This window comes from Eurosta solidaginis, chromosome 4, assembly GCF_040869045.1.
Source record: "Eurosta solidaginis isolate ZX-2024a chromosome 4, ASM4086904v1, whole genome shotgun sequence".
In the NCBI taxonomy this organism is placed as follows: Eukaryota; Metazoa; Arthropoda; class Insecta; order Diptera; family Tephritidae; genus Eurosta; species Eurosta solidaginis.
Genome location: NC_090322.1, coordinates 196,747,687 through 196,761,390, shown reverse-complemented (window position 1 = coordinate 196,761,390; position 13,704 = coordinate 196,747,687). Strand labels below are relative to the sequence as shown.

The window sequence follows — 13,704 nt, the reverse complement described above, 5'->3', positions numbered from 1 at the left end:
AAACTTGTTTACAAGAAACAAAGTAATCACACAGGTACAACAGACAAACACACAACACCAAATAAACACAAAACAATTAACGCACCAAAACAACAAACCCACAAAGAAGGTCAAACGCCTAAAATAACGGAATTTTACCTGCCCCAGTCAGCCACTACAAATCGATCAATAAAAACTACCCTCAGTTCTGAATGAACACACAGCACATACACATAACTAAATATATACAAGCATCAATTTTGACAATACCTGCTCATGTACCTACGAACTATAAATACAGAACAAACGACAATAACAGATCAAAACGAAAATGGACACTGATGATGGCACAACGCCGAAACCGATTTGTCTCGAAACCAAATTTGACAAGGGATGACGGAAAATCTTTCCAATATACATAATTTATCCACCCTGTCGGAAAATCAACAAAACAAAATAGGACTGATTGTATTTTACTGCCTCTAATTCGTAACGAGTCTCAATAGTTACTAAAGTATTTTCACAGTTTCAACTCGGAGTGCACACGACATCAAATTCATGTTAACTGGGTATATGCATAATTCTTATGCTTGTGTGTGTGCTTTTGTATGTGTTCGAACAGTTCATGCCCCAACTATTATTACCGTCGAATGAAATGCGCTAAATTCACCTAAAAACATTGCATTTTCTAAATGCTGCTGCTGATGCTTCTGGGCTGCTGTGAGATTTCAATGCGTGCTGTCCGCCTAAAAGTAGACTGAAATTTATGGGCTTTTTAATAGCAAACCGAACCATTTAAACACAGATATCTTCAAACTTTTACGCGTACAATTCTATAATCTTTCGTATAAATGTATGCACCTAATCCTGTCGCATTTCTCTATTTTCTCTCCATTTACTCTTTTTTAGCAATTCCCGTCCATTGGTCACCGACACTGGCTACTGGGCTGAATCGCTGCCTCTAATGGATGCACCACTTTGTGCCGTCATCGATCCCATACGCGATTACCGTTGGCATGCATTGCGTTGTGGTGGCCCCGAGACCGCATCATTCCTCTGCGAAATGCTGGGTAAGTGTTTTGTGTGCGCGCAGTGTGTGCAGTGTAATGTCATGTGGTGATGGCTATGCTATTCGCAACACAATGCCACATGTAAGTGGTGGTAGTACTTGAAAGTAGGTTTGCTTGTATGTGGATTGTGCTGTTGTTTCAGCCTATTTGGATTCAGATCGCATACTTGTAAATGAAAATGCGTCATATTGCAATGTTCTACTTTTCACGGTTATTTAGAATTGGCTTGTCTTATTCATTTAGCTTGACTTGTTTTCTACTTTTTTTTCATTTGCTTCATTTAGTGCCTGCTTGGGCTGATTCTTGCATACTAAAGGATATGCCTAATCTAACGCTGCAGTATATGGCTGATACGGCGAGTATTGAGTTGATACGCAATTGTGCAGAGGAGGGTTTGTTAAAGCAGTCATGCAAAGGAAAGCAGGTAAGTGAAAATGCGGGTTTTCGTTTTATCTAGGCTAAGTATGACTGGTTAGTGTTTACGCAGAAAATAACGTTTTTAATATCGTAATTGTCAAACAACAATACTATTGTGGATAAAGCAAACATCGATCGGATAACTGTGAATGCGACTCCATTCTGAGCAAGGCGTTTTCCCCTGGTTCACAGCTGCCTTTATTGTTGGAAGTTCTTGAGGTACTTCATTTGTCCACCTCGTCATCATCCCTATCTATAGTTAACAAAACTACGGTCATCCAAATATTTAGCAATGCCGCATAAAATATCGTAGGCCGCCACCACGTTAACGCTTCAGTTATGATAGAAAAATGTGCTTAATGAATTTAAGTAGTGTAGGTGAGCGCTCGGCATCAACAATTGGCAGAAAAAAATGCTTTATTGGGCAAGGAGTAGTGTCGGCCCAGCGCTTGATGTGCTGACTCGAAACCAAACTTCCCGGGTCAAGACTGTAATAAAGCAGCAGGATTTCAAATTCCCTACTGACAAACAGGTCAGATCCCGATATGAGGCTCGATCCAATTGAGAGTTGTCAAAGTTTTTATTATGTACCGATATCAAAACATGTTTTGTCCACAAAGGAGATCACAGCACAAATGGGCAAAGTTCATTTATCATCATTTATTGCCGCGAGCTGTCCTTTGTTCACGATAGCTGACGCAAATTGGGAGCATCAAGGGTAGTTAAGCCTTCCTCAACCTGCCTTTCACAACTAAGTGAAGGTCTTTCCTTTTCTCTGTTGAAATATTTTCTTCACCGGAGCGTCTTACTTCATTCGCATGACATGACGAAATCTTTTCGCTTTTATTCGGTGCAAAGTTTGGTATTCGTAAAAGCAAAAAGAAAAATGGTACGCAATACGTCAGGTAATACTACTGTTAGCCAGAGAACGCACTATTTGCTAATGGCATAGAGGCAACTAAAGCTTTCTTAGCTCTTTCTTCTAGATTAAGAGTGCATGTAGTATAAAACCGCGCTGCTTTAGCCTCTAAGACTGCTTTTCTATGCTCAGTACGAAGTAGAGAATGGTGTGATAAGACCTTCGGTAAGATTCGGACAAAGTTGAAACTAAAGAAATTTAGAAGGAAGGCTGTAATTATGATAACAGTTAGCACTCTTAAGTTAAGCGCAAGATGGAGGAAAATTTAATATACATATGTACGTAGTGAGCCATTCCAATAAGCTCACTAGCAGAAGTTAATAGATATAGAACAGAAGTATTTGTGGAGTCAGGCTGCCCTTTAAGCTCGTACATTATAAGGTGTTGTTTAATTATTCCTCCTAACTGTACTCTGATGTATGAATTACTTGAGTGATCTCGGAAATACCACTCCATACAAATGACAGGAATGTACTCTATCCAAGCCATTCTACGTCCCTCAATATTCTAGAACTACGTCATTCAGTAGATCGTACAACGGGAATTTTCGGTGGTTGTTTTCCATCCTAAAATGCATGCACTTCCACTGGGGTACAATATTGTTATGAGCGCCGGGTTGCGATACATTCGTCCAATCCGATTACATCTGTATAGTCGTCAACGAACTCCTTGCTTTTTTATTAAAGTTTAAAATATCTGCCATCCCTACCTCTGCCAGACTTTCGAGAAGTCGTGTGCCTGTCAGCTCCTCTTCTTCATTCACACAGCTTCTACAGAGGGAGGTTGGTGGTATGCGTCACCAATGGGGAAAAGGAAGTTAATTCCTTTTCTATGTCAACATGGCTGTAAGGAACTTAAGGTCTCGTAAGGTTAAAATAGAAGCTAACTCCTTTTCCATGTCAACATGGCTAAAAGAAACTTAAGGTCTCGTAATCATCCCAGCTAGTCAACCCAGCGGTAGTCAAACGGAGCTGTCGGCCTTGCTTATGTCACTTTCGTAATGTTTTCGTGCCATCCCATCTCCAAATCGGCTGCATTCAAACTCCCTGTGCCCAGGGACCTAGCAAAAAGAGGTATTAATTTGCTTTTTGACCACCAGCGATGTTTGGCACCTTCCATCCTACAAACAAACGACTTTTATCGGGATAAATGTCAACCCAATCCTTTTTTTACTACGATGAGACCGCGGAGTGAGTTTCATAACATCTGCGTCGCCTTCACTGAATAGAATTTAGAGCTTTTACCTCGAATATCAAGTCCTAGTTATTAGCTTTAATATTCCATCAACTTATGCACATACCGAACTTAAAGCGGTGAAAGATTACTCACAGATGTTCAGATCGCCTATGCAAGTGGATTCCCAACTTTAGCTTTAAACTTTGAGGCTGTGTTTGTCAGTTGGTGTGTCGTTTCTTACTCAATGTGCTCTTTTGTTTCGGAAGTCTTCTACAACTGCCTTTCCTTAAAAGTGAGTTAATTTTCTGCAGAAAGGTTTTGTGTTTAATTTCAATCCATGCAACACACAATACCCGCAGCAGGACTGATGTGAATAAGATTGACTGAAAATCGTATCTTGTCAACCCTAACTACTCGCGGCGAATCCTGTTTATTTAGCAGGTGAAGATTTGGCATGAGCGTGTGTACGTTACATTCATTTTGGCTTAGGTAAGGTTGTCAACTGCGTTGAGCAAGCTGTGAAGCTATAAATCTTGAATCCCTCAGGCCTCCAGTCTCTTCCACCTTTTGACTCGTTAAACCTGTGCTGGGGGTTAAAGGAGGTATTGGAATATTTTTCGAATCTGCACCACAAAAGCTGCTTCCTGCATTCTGGTTAGCACGCGAAATAGTTCAGAGCCATATCTCTTGTAGGTCTAAAGGCACCCATTTTCTTGATGAAGATATCAACCTTTGACCCATAGCATATCACATCCATAGCCTATGTATGGCATGATCCAATCGCCGCTTTGATTGCACCTAGCAGAATTCCTTCCACCAACTACCTTTTAAATTCATGTTGTAAGCGCTTACCTCAGACAACCTTACACTATCCAAAAACTTAGCTCCATGTGATAAGGAGAAGTTAAGTTACAATTTGGGCATTTCATCTTAGAGGTAAATAATACTAGCTTTACCTTTAGCTGCCGAGCTCGGCCTTTCTGCAAAGCTATTCAGGTATTTCTATATCATTCCGCTGATCAATTTAGTCCGTTTCTAGTTATCATTTTGGTTCTTTAAGACCCCAAAGCCGTAAAATGGCAGTCGTTTCCAGTCACTATTCACAAAATAAAAAACTTAAATTCTTTTCAATTTCTTTATCTTATTTTCTGTTTCTCTCCCTTTCTTTTTTCTCCCTTACCAGGATCGTGATCGTGCACTTCGCGAGCTCATTTGCCCACGCGAGCGACTCGAAGCGCAGCGCATCAACGACATCACCAATTCACACTTCAAGTCACTTCAGATTATTAACAGCATACGCACCGACAACAACGAAAACAATAATATTGAACTTTTACCATTAGGCGAAACATCCTACGGCTCAGAAAGCAATAGTGACCCCGCTGAGCAGATGCCAACTGAAGAAAATACTGTGCAGCGACTAATTGAACAATTCAATGTGGATGAACTAATGCAAGCTGATGAGCCATCATTGGCTATGAGCGGTTATCATATACCAGGCGAGATACCAAAACCAATAAAGAAAGCTGCAAAGAAAGTGATTGTCGCGAATGGTGGAAATTATCAAAAGAAGAATAGAGAAGTAAAATATGAAGAAATAATTGAATTACCACCGCCAACTCCCAAGCCAAAGAAACAACAACAGTTGGTGGCATTGGAAGATATGATGTTGGGCGATCAGCCGCAGCAAAGTGGTGAGCCAGAAATGTTAGTACATGTGGGTCCCGAAGATGGTGAAGTATCAAATGAGATAATGGAACCGCTGCCACATATAAAGAGAGTGCTACCGAATGATCTAAAAACAATGGCGCCCATTACAGAAAAATTGCTGGAGGAAGCAATGGAAAAACGGAGTGAAAAGCAGATGCATAACTTGAAAGAGGATATGCAGCATAAAATAATTGGCGAGACAACTACAACGCCTGTGACGACAACAACCAGTATCACAACAGTGCCCACAACAACCGCTAAGGCTACAACAACAACCACTACATCTGCAACCACTGTTCTACCAGTGTTATTGACATCTACTGCAAAATTTGAAGACGATACTCAAAAAATTCGGGCAGCTCATCATGCACAGTTCATTACCACCATAACGCCATCTACAAGCGCAGCGCCTGCGCATGCCACAGAGTCAGAAGATCATATGTCTTCCTCTACGTCTTCGGTACAACTAAGCAACACCATTGCTCCTCATGCAACACAAAAATCGATTGTGATTGACTCCACAACTTCTGCCACTGAGGCACCTTTTGCCATTAGCCATCCTATGCATCCACAACAACAACATGCCGCTAATATGCAGGAACTACAGCATACACACGTAAAAGAGTCGGTAGATAATTCACATTTTATACCACCAATGCTATTAGTCAAATCACATTATATACCACCATTGAAACACAGTGAATATGCCGACACTGAGCACCATAGCACTGCTGCACATGATATGACTCACCATAGACATGAAGATATTCAAACAAAAGCAGGTGAGTTTGATAGCGAATAAATTATTTTTACAATTCTTTTACATATATCTTCATGATGAGTAATAATTCGACCAAACTGTATAGTTCAGACAAGTCCGCCAAAAAGTGAACTTACTTATTTTGTTTGGACACTGATAAGAAAAAGGTATAAGAACTAGGTGCCAAATTGCCGATACAACTTTATGTAACTTTAATCTTAAATATTTGTTTTGGTACCTATTTTTGATAATTCTTTTTTTCGGAAGTACGTTTTATATTTTCTTCGATGCAAAGAGCATATAACAATTTTTTTTATTTGAAAGAAAATCTGATACACCCTTCGGAAAAAAAAAAATATTTTAAAAAATCAACGATAATTTTTAGAGACCTATAACTTCTGCTTTATTAGAACAAAACTGAATGCTCAAAAAATCTCAGAAATATCTAAATAAAAACTTTCGCCAAATTTTCCCGAATTTTTGCGAAAACGTTTTTGGGAATGGTTTCAGTTCGAATATTAAAACTGAAAAGTTAAGCCTGAAGAAATTTGTTATAAATTGGCTCCTATTTCAAACAAGTAACCTCTTTCAAAAAAGTAATATTCTTCCAAAAAGTCACCCTTTTCAAGAAACTAACCCTGCACATTAAAGTAACCTTTTTTATAAAAGTAACCTTTCTGACGATAACGACGTAACTATCAGTTAAGGGTATTTTCAGGAGGCAGTGAGCCTGTCCGAAAGCCTTTTCAAAAAGCAAGCGTTTTCAAAAAGCAAGCGATTTCAAAAAGAAAGTAGTTTGCAAAAAGCAAGCGTTTTCAAAAAACAAAGTAGTTTCCAAAAAACTACCATTTTCAAAAAATAACTGTTAGCAGAAAAGTTTAGCAAAATTAACCCATTTTAAAAAAAAGAATCCACTTCACAAAATACGTTTTTAAAACCAATAACCGGTTGACGACCCCCGTGGTGTGATGGTAGCGTGCTCCGCCTACCACACCGAAGATACTGGGTTCACGCCCCGAGAAAAGCATCATCAAAATTTTAGAAACAAGGGTTTTCAATTAGAAGAAAATTCTTCTACGGGGGGTCATCCCTCGACAGTGTTTGGCAAGCACTACGAGTGTATTTCTGCCATGAAAAGCTCTCAGTGAAAACTCAACTGCATTGCAGATGCCGTTCGGAGTCGGCACAAAACAAGTAGGTCCCGTCCCGCCAATTTATAGGAAAAACTAAAAGGAGCACGACGCAAATTGGAAGAGAAGCTGGGCCTAAAATCTCTTCGGAGGTTATCGCGCCTTATATTTATTTTTTTGCAAAAGTTGCCTATTTCAAAAATTTTTTTCAAAATTAAAGTTTTTCAAAAAAGTAAACTTTTGCAAAAAAGGACCTTTTTTAAAAAAATATAATTTTTCAAAAATATAAAAAAAAAAATAAATAACAAAAAATTATCATAAAAGTAGCCTTTTTGCCGAAGTAGTCTTTTTCAAAAAGGAAACCTTTTTCACAAAGGAAAACTTTTTCACAAAGGAAACCTTTTTCCAAGAAATATTTTTTTCTCAAAGAAGTAATCTTTTTCAAAGAAGTAGCCTTTTTCAAAGAGGTGACCTTTTTCAAAGAAGTAACCTTTTCATAAAAGGAAACTTTTTCACAAAGGAAACCTTTTTCCCAAAATTAACCTTTTTCAAAGAAGTAATCTTTTTCAAAGAAGTAGCCTTTTTCAAAGAGGTGAGCTTTTTCAAAGAAGTAACCTTTTCATAAAAGGAAACCTTTTTCACAAAAGTAACCTTTTTCAAAGAAATATTTTTTTCAAAGTAATTCTTTTCAAAGAAGTAGCCTTTTTCAAAGAAGTAACCTTTTCATAAAAGGAAACTTTTTCAAAAATCACCTTTTTAAAGTTTTCAAATAAGTAACCTTTTTTCAAAAAAGTAAGTTTTTTCAAATAAGTAACCATTTTTCAAAACAGTTTCCTTTTTCAAAGAAGTGACCATTTTCAAAAAAGTAACATTTCCAAAAAAATTACCTTTTTCAAAAAAGCTACCTCTTTCAATAAAGTAATTTTTAAAAGAAATAACCTTTTTCAAACAACTAGGCTTTACATAAAAGTAACCTTATTCATAAAAATGAACTTTTTCACAAAATTCACCTTTTCAAAAAGTAACCTCTTTAAAAAAAGTAAAAGTTTTCAAATATGTAACCTTTCTTAAAAAAGTAGCCGTATCCAAAACAGTAACCTTTTTAAAATAGGAACAGCTTTCCCAAAAACGTAATATTTTCCACAATTTCCCTTTTTCCAAAATATTACCGGTTTCAAAAATATAACGATTGACAAAAAAGTAAGCGTTTTAAAAAAGTAAGATTTGGAAAAAAATAATGATTTCAAAGAGTAACCAAAAAGAGTAACTGCTTTCAGAATTAAAGCGGTTATAAAGAATTAATCGCTTTCAAAAATGTTACCATTACCAAAATATTAACTAAACAAGTAAGGAAGGCTAAGTTCGGGTGTTACCGAACATTACATACTCAGTTGAGAGCTATGGAGACAAAATAAGGAAAATGAACCTGGGGTAACCCTGGAATGTGGTTGTATGACATGTGTATTAAATGAAAGGTATTAAAGAGTATTTTAAGAGAGAGTAGGCCATAGTTCTATGGATGGACGCCATTTAGGGATATCGCCATTAGGGTGGGCCAGGGGTGACTCTAGAATGTTTGTACGATATGGGTATCAAACGAAAGGTGTTACTGAGCATTTTAAGAGGGAGTGGGAATTAGGTCTATAGGTGGACGCCTTTTCGAGATGTCCCCATTAAGGTGGACCAGGGGTGACTCTAGAATGTGTTTGTACGATATGGGTATCAAACGAAAGGTGTTACTGAGCATTTTAAGAGGGAGTGGGAATTAGGTCTATAGGTGGACGCCCTTTCGAGATATCGCCATTAGGGTGGGCCAGGGGTGACTCTAGAATGTTTGTACGATATGGGTATCAAACGAAAGGTGTTACTGAGCATTTTAAGAGGGAGTGGGAATTAGGTCGATAGGTGGACGCCTTTTCGAGATATCGCCATTAGGGTGGGCCAGGGGTTACTCTACAATGTTTGTACGATATGGGTATCAAACGAAAAGTGTTACTGAGCATTTTAAGAGGGAGTGGGCATTAGGTCTATAGGTGGACGCCTTTTCGAAATGTCGCCATTAGGGTGGGCCAAGGGTGACTCTAGAATGTTTGTACGATATGGGTATCAAACGAACGGTGTTACTGAGCATTTTAAGAGGGAGTGGGCATTAGGTCTATAGGTGGACGCCTTTTCGAGATATCGCAATTAGGGTGGGCCAAGGGTGATTCTAGAATGTTTGTACGATATGGGTATCAAACGAAAGGTGTTCCTGAGCATTTTAAGAGGGAGTGGACATTAGGTCTATAGGTGGACGCCCTTTCGAGATATCGCCATTAGGGTGGGCCAGGGGTGACTCTAGAATGTTTGTACGATATGGGTATCAAACGAAAGGTGTTACTGAGCATTTTAAGAGGGAGTGGGCAGTAGGTCTATAGGTGGACGCCTTTTCGAGATATCGCCATTAGGGTGGGCCAAGGGTGACTCTAGAATGTTTGTACGATATGGGTATCAAATGAAAGGTGTTACTGAGCATTTTAAGAGAGAGTAGGCATTAGGTCTATAGGTGGACGCCCTTTCGAGATATCGCCATTAGGGTGGGCCAGGGGTGACTCTAGAATGTTTGTACGATATGGGTATCAAACGAAAGGTGTTACTGAGCATTTTAAGAGGGAGTGGGCATTAGGTTTATAGGTGGACGCCTTTTCGAGATATCGCCATTAGGGTGGGCCAGGGTGACTCTAGAATGTGTTTGTACGATATGGGTATCAAATGAAAGGTGGTAATGAGTATTTTAAAAGGGAGTAATCCATAGTTCTATAGGTGGACGCCTTTTCGAGATATCGCCATAAAGGTGGACCAAGGGTGACTCTAGAATGTTTGTACGATATGGGTATCAAACGAAAGGTGTTACTGAGCATTTTAAGAGGGAGTGGGAATTAGGTCTATATGTGGACGCCTTTTCGCGATATCGCCATTAGGGTGGGCCAGGTGTGACTCTAGAATGTTTGTACGATATGGATATCAAATTAAAGGTATTAATGAGGGTTTTAAAAGCGAGTGGCCCTTAGATATATATGTGAAGGCGTTCTCGCGATATCGACCAAAATGTGGACCAGGTGATCCAGAAAATCATCTGTCGGGTACTGCTAATTTATTTGTATATGCAATACCACTAACAGTATTCCTGCCAAGATTCCAAGGGCTGTTGATTTCGCCTTGTAGAACTTTTTCATTTTCTTCTACTTAATATGGTAGGTGTCACACCCATTTTACAAAGTTTTTTCCAAAGTTATATTTTGCGTCAATAAACCAATCCAGTTACCATGTTTCATCCCTTTTTTCGTATTTGGTATAGAATTATGGCATTTTTTCATTTTTCGTAATTTTCGATATCGATAAAGTGGGCGTGGTTATGGTCGGATTTCGGCCATTTTTTATACCAAGATAAAGTGAGTTCAGATAAGTAAGTGGGCTTAGTTTAGTAAATATATATCGGATTTTGCTCAAGTTATTGTGTTAACGGCCGAGCGGAGGGACAGACGGTGGACTGTGTATAAAAACTGGGCGTGGCTTCCACCGATTTTCACAGAGAACAGTTAACGTCATAGAATCTATGCCCCTACCAAATTTGAGAAGGATTGGTAAATTTTTGTTCGACTTATGGCAATAAAAGTATTCTAGACAAACTAAATGAAAATGGGCGGAGCCGCGCCCATTTTGAAAATTTCTTTTATTTTTGTATTTTGTTGCATCATATCATTACTGGAGTTGAATTTTGACTTAATTTACTTATATACAGTAAAGATATTAAATTTTTTGTTAAAATTTGAATTAAAAAAATTTTTTTTTTAAAAAGTGGGCGTGTTCTTCATCCAATTTTGCTAATTTTTATTTAGCACATATATAGTAATAGTAGTAACGTTCCTGCCAAATTTCATCATGATATCTTCAACGACTGCCAAATTACAGCTTGCAAAACTTTTAAATTATCTTCTTGTAAAAGTGGGCGGTGCCACGCCCATTGTCCAAAATCTTACTAGTTTTCTATTCTGTGGCATAGCGTCAATCCATCTACCAAGTTTCGTCGCTTTATCTGTCTTTTGTAATGAATTATCGCACTTTTTCGGTTTTTCGAAATTTTCGATATCGAAAAAGTGGGCGTGGTTATAGTCCGATATCGTTCATTTTAAATAGCGATCTGAGATGAGTGCTCAGGAACCTACATGCCATTCATCAAGATACCTCAAAATTTACCCAAGTTATCGTGTTAACGGACGGACGGACGGACGGACGGACGGACGGACATGGCTCAATCAAATTTTTTTTCGATCCTGATTATTTTGATATATGGAAGTCTATATCTATCTCGATTCCTTTATATATGTACAACCAACCGTTATCCAATCAAACTTAATATACTCTGTGAGCTCTGCTCAACTGAGTATAAAAATGTAACTGGTTCCTAAAATGAACAAGTAAGAAAGGTTAAGTTCGGGTGTAACCGAACATTACATACTCAGTTGAGAGCTATGGTGACAGCATAAGGGAAAATAACCATGTAGGAAAATGAACCGAGGGAAACCCTGGAATGTGCTTGTATGACATGTGTATCAAATGAAAGGCATTAAAGAGTATTTTATGAGGAAGTGGGCCATAGTTCTAAGGTGGACCCCATTTAGGGATATAGCCATAAAGGTGGATCAGGGTTGACTCTAGAATGCGTTTGTACGATATGGGTATCAAATTAAAGGTATTAATGAGGGTTTTAAAAGGGAGTGGTGGTTGTTGTATAGGTGGTCGCCTTTTCGAGATATCGCCACAAAGGTGGACCAGGGGCGACCCTAGAATTTGTTTGTACAATATGGGTATCAAAAGAAAGGTGTTAGTGAGCATTTTAAAAGGGAGTAATCCTTAGTTCCAGAGGTGGACGCCGTTTCGAGATATCGCCATAGAGGTGGTCCAGGGGTGACCCTAGAATTTGTTTGCACAATATGGGTATCAAATGAAAGGTGTTAATGAGTATTTTAAAAGGGAGTGGACCTTAGTTCTATAAGTGGACGCCGTTTCGAGATATCGCCATAAAGGTGGGCCAGGGGTAACTCTAGAATTCGTTTGTGCAATACGGGTATCAAACCAAAGGAGTTAATGAGTATTTTAAAAGGGAGTGGGCCTTAGTTCTATAGGTGGACGCCTTTTCGAGGTATCGCAATAAAGGTGGACCAGGGGTGACTCTAGATTTAGTTTGCACGATATGGGTATCAAATGAAAGGTGTTAATGCGTATTTTTAAATGGGAGTGGGCCTTAGTTCTATAGGTGGACGCCTTTTCCAGATACCGCTATGAAGGTGGACCAGGGGCGACTCTAGAATTTGTTTGCACAATATTGGTATCAAATTAAAGGTATTAATGAGAGTTTTAAAAGGGAGTGGTGGTAGTTGTATATGTGAAGGCGTTTTCCAGATATCGACCAAAATGTGGACCAGGGTGACCCAGAACATCATCTGCTGGATACCGCTAATTTATTTATATATGTAATACCTGCCAAGATTTTAAGTGTTTTTTATTTCGCCCTGCAGAACTTTTTCGTTTTCTTCTACTTAATATGGTAGGTGTCACAATCATTTTATAAAGTTTTTTCTAAAGTTATATTTCGCGCCAATAAAACAATCCAATTACCTTAACATGTCATAGTCGGATTTCGTTCATTTTTCATACCAAGATAAAGTGAGTTCAAGTAAGCACGTGAACTAAGTTCATTAAAGATATGTCGATTTTGGCTCAAGTTATCGTGTTAACGGCCATGCGGACGGACAGACGGACGACTGTGTATAAAAACTGGGCGTGGCATCAACCGATTTCGCCCATTTTCACAAAAAACAGTTAACGTCATAAAATCTATGCCCCCACCAAATTTCAAAAGGATTGGTTAATTTTTGTTCGACTTATGGCGTTAAAAGTATCCTAGACAAATTAAAGGAAAAAGGGCGGAGCCACGCCCATTTTGAAATTTTCTTTTATTTTTGTATTTTGTTGCACCATATCATTACTGGAGTTGAATGTTGACATAATTTACTTATATACTGTAAAGATATTAAATTTTTTGTTAAAATTTTACTTTAAAAAAAAATTTTTTTTAAAGTGGGCGTGGTCCTCCTCCGATTTTGCTAATTTTTATTAAGCGTACATATAGTAATAGGAGTAACGTTCCTGCCAAATTTCATAATGATATCTTCAACGACTGCCAAATTACAGCTTGCAAAATTTTTAAATTACCTTCTTTTAAAAGTACGCCCATTCTCCAAAATTTTACTAATTTTCTATTCTGCGTCATAAGTTCAACTCATCTACCAAGTTTCGTCGCTGTATCGGTCTTTTGTAATGAATTATCGCACTTTTTCGGTTTTTCGAAATTTTCGATATCGAAAAAGTGGGCGTGGTTATGGTCCGATATCGTTCATTTTAAATAGCGATCTGAGATGAGTGCTCAGGAACCTACACACCAAATTTCATCAAGATACCTCAAAATTTACTCAAGTTATCGTGTTAACGGACGGACGGACG

The 13,704-nt window shown here is 38.3% G+C and overlaps 2 protein-coding genes across 2 annotated transcripts in view; one reads left to right on the top strand and one right to left on the bottom strand.

The window, feature by feature from the left end:
- Positions 1–13,704, bottom strand: part of Mct1 (Monocarboxylate transporter 1) — an 854,653-nt gene that overhangs the window by 563,755 nt on the left and 277,194 nt on the right. The window lies entirely within an intron of this gene.
- The window catches only part of LOC137250868 (uncharacterized), an 80,492-nt gene that overhangs the window by 58,106 nt on the left and 8,682 nt on the right, over positions 1–13,704 (top strand). Inside the window, exons 3-5 of the mRNA XM_067784497.1 lie at positions 889–1,049; positions 1,334–1,473; positions 4,745–6,053. Of these exons, the coding sequence (XP_067640598.1) occupies positions 889–1,049; positions 1,334–1,473; positions 4,745–6,053 (1,610 nt within the window). The remainder of the gene's footprint in view (positions 1–888; positions 1,050–1,333; positions 1,474–4,744; positions 6,054–13,704) is intronic.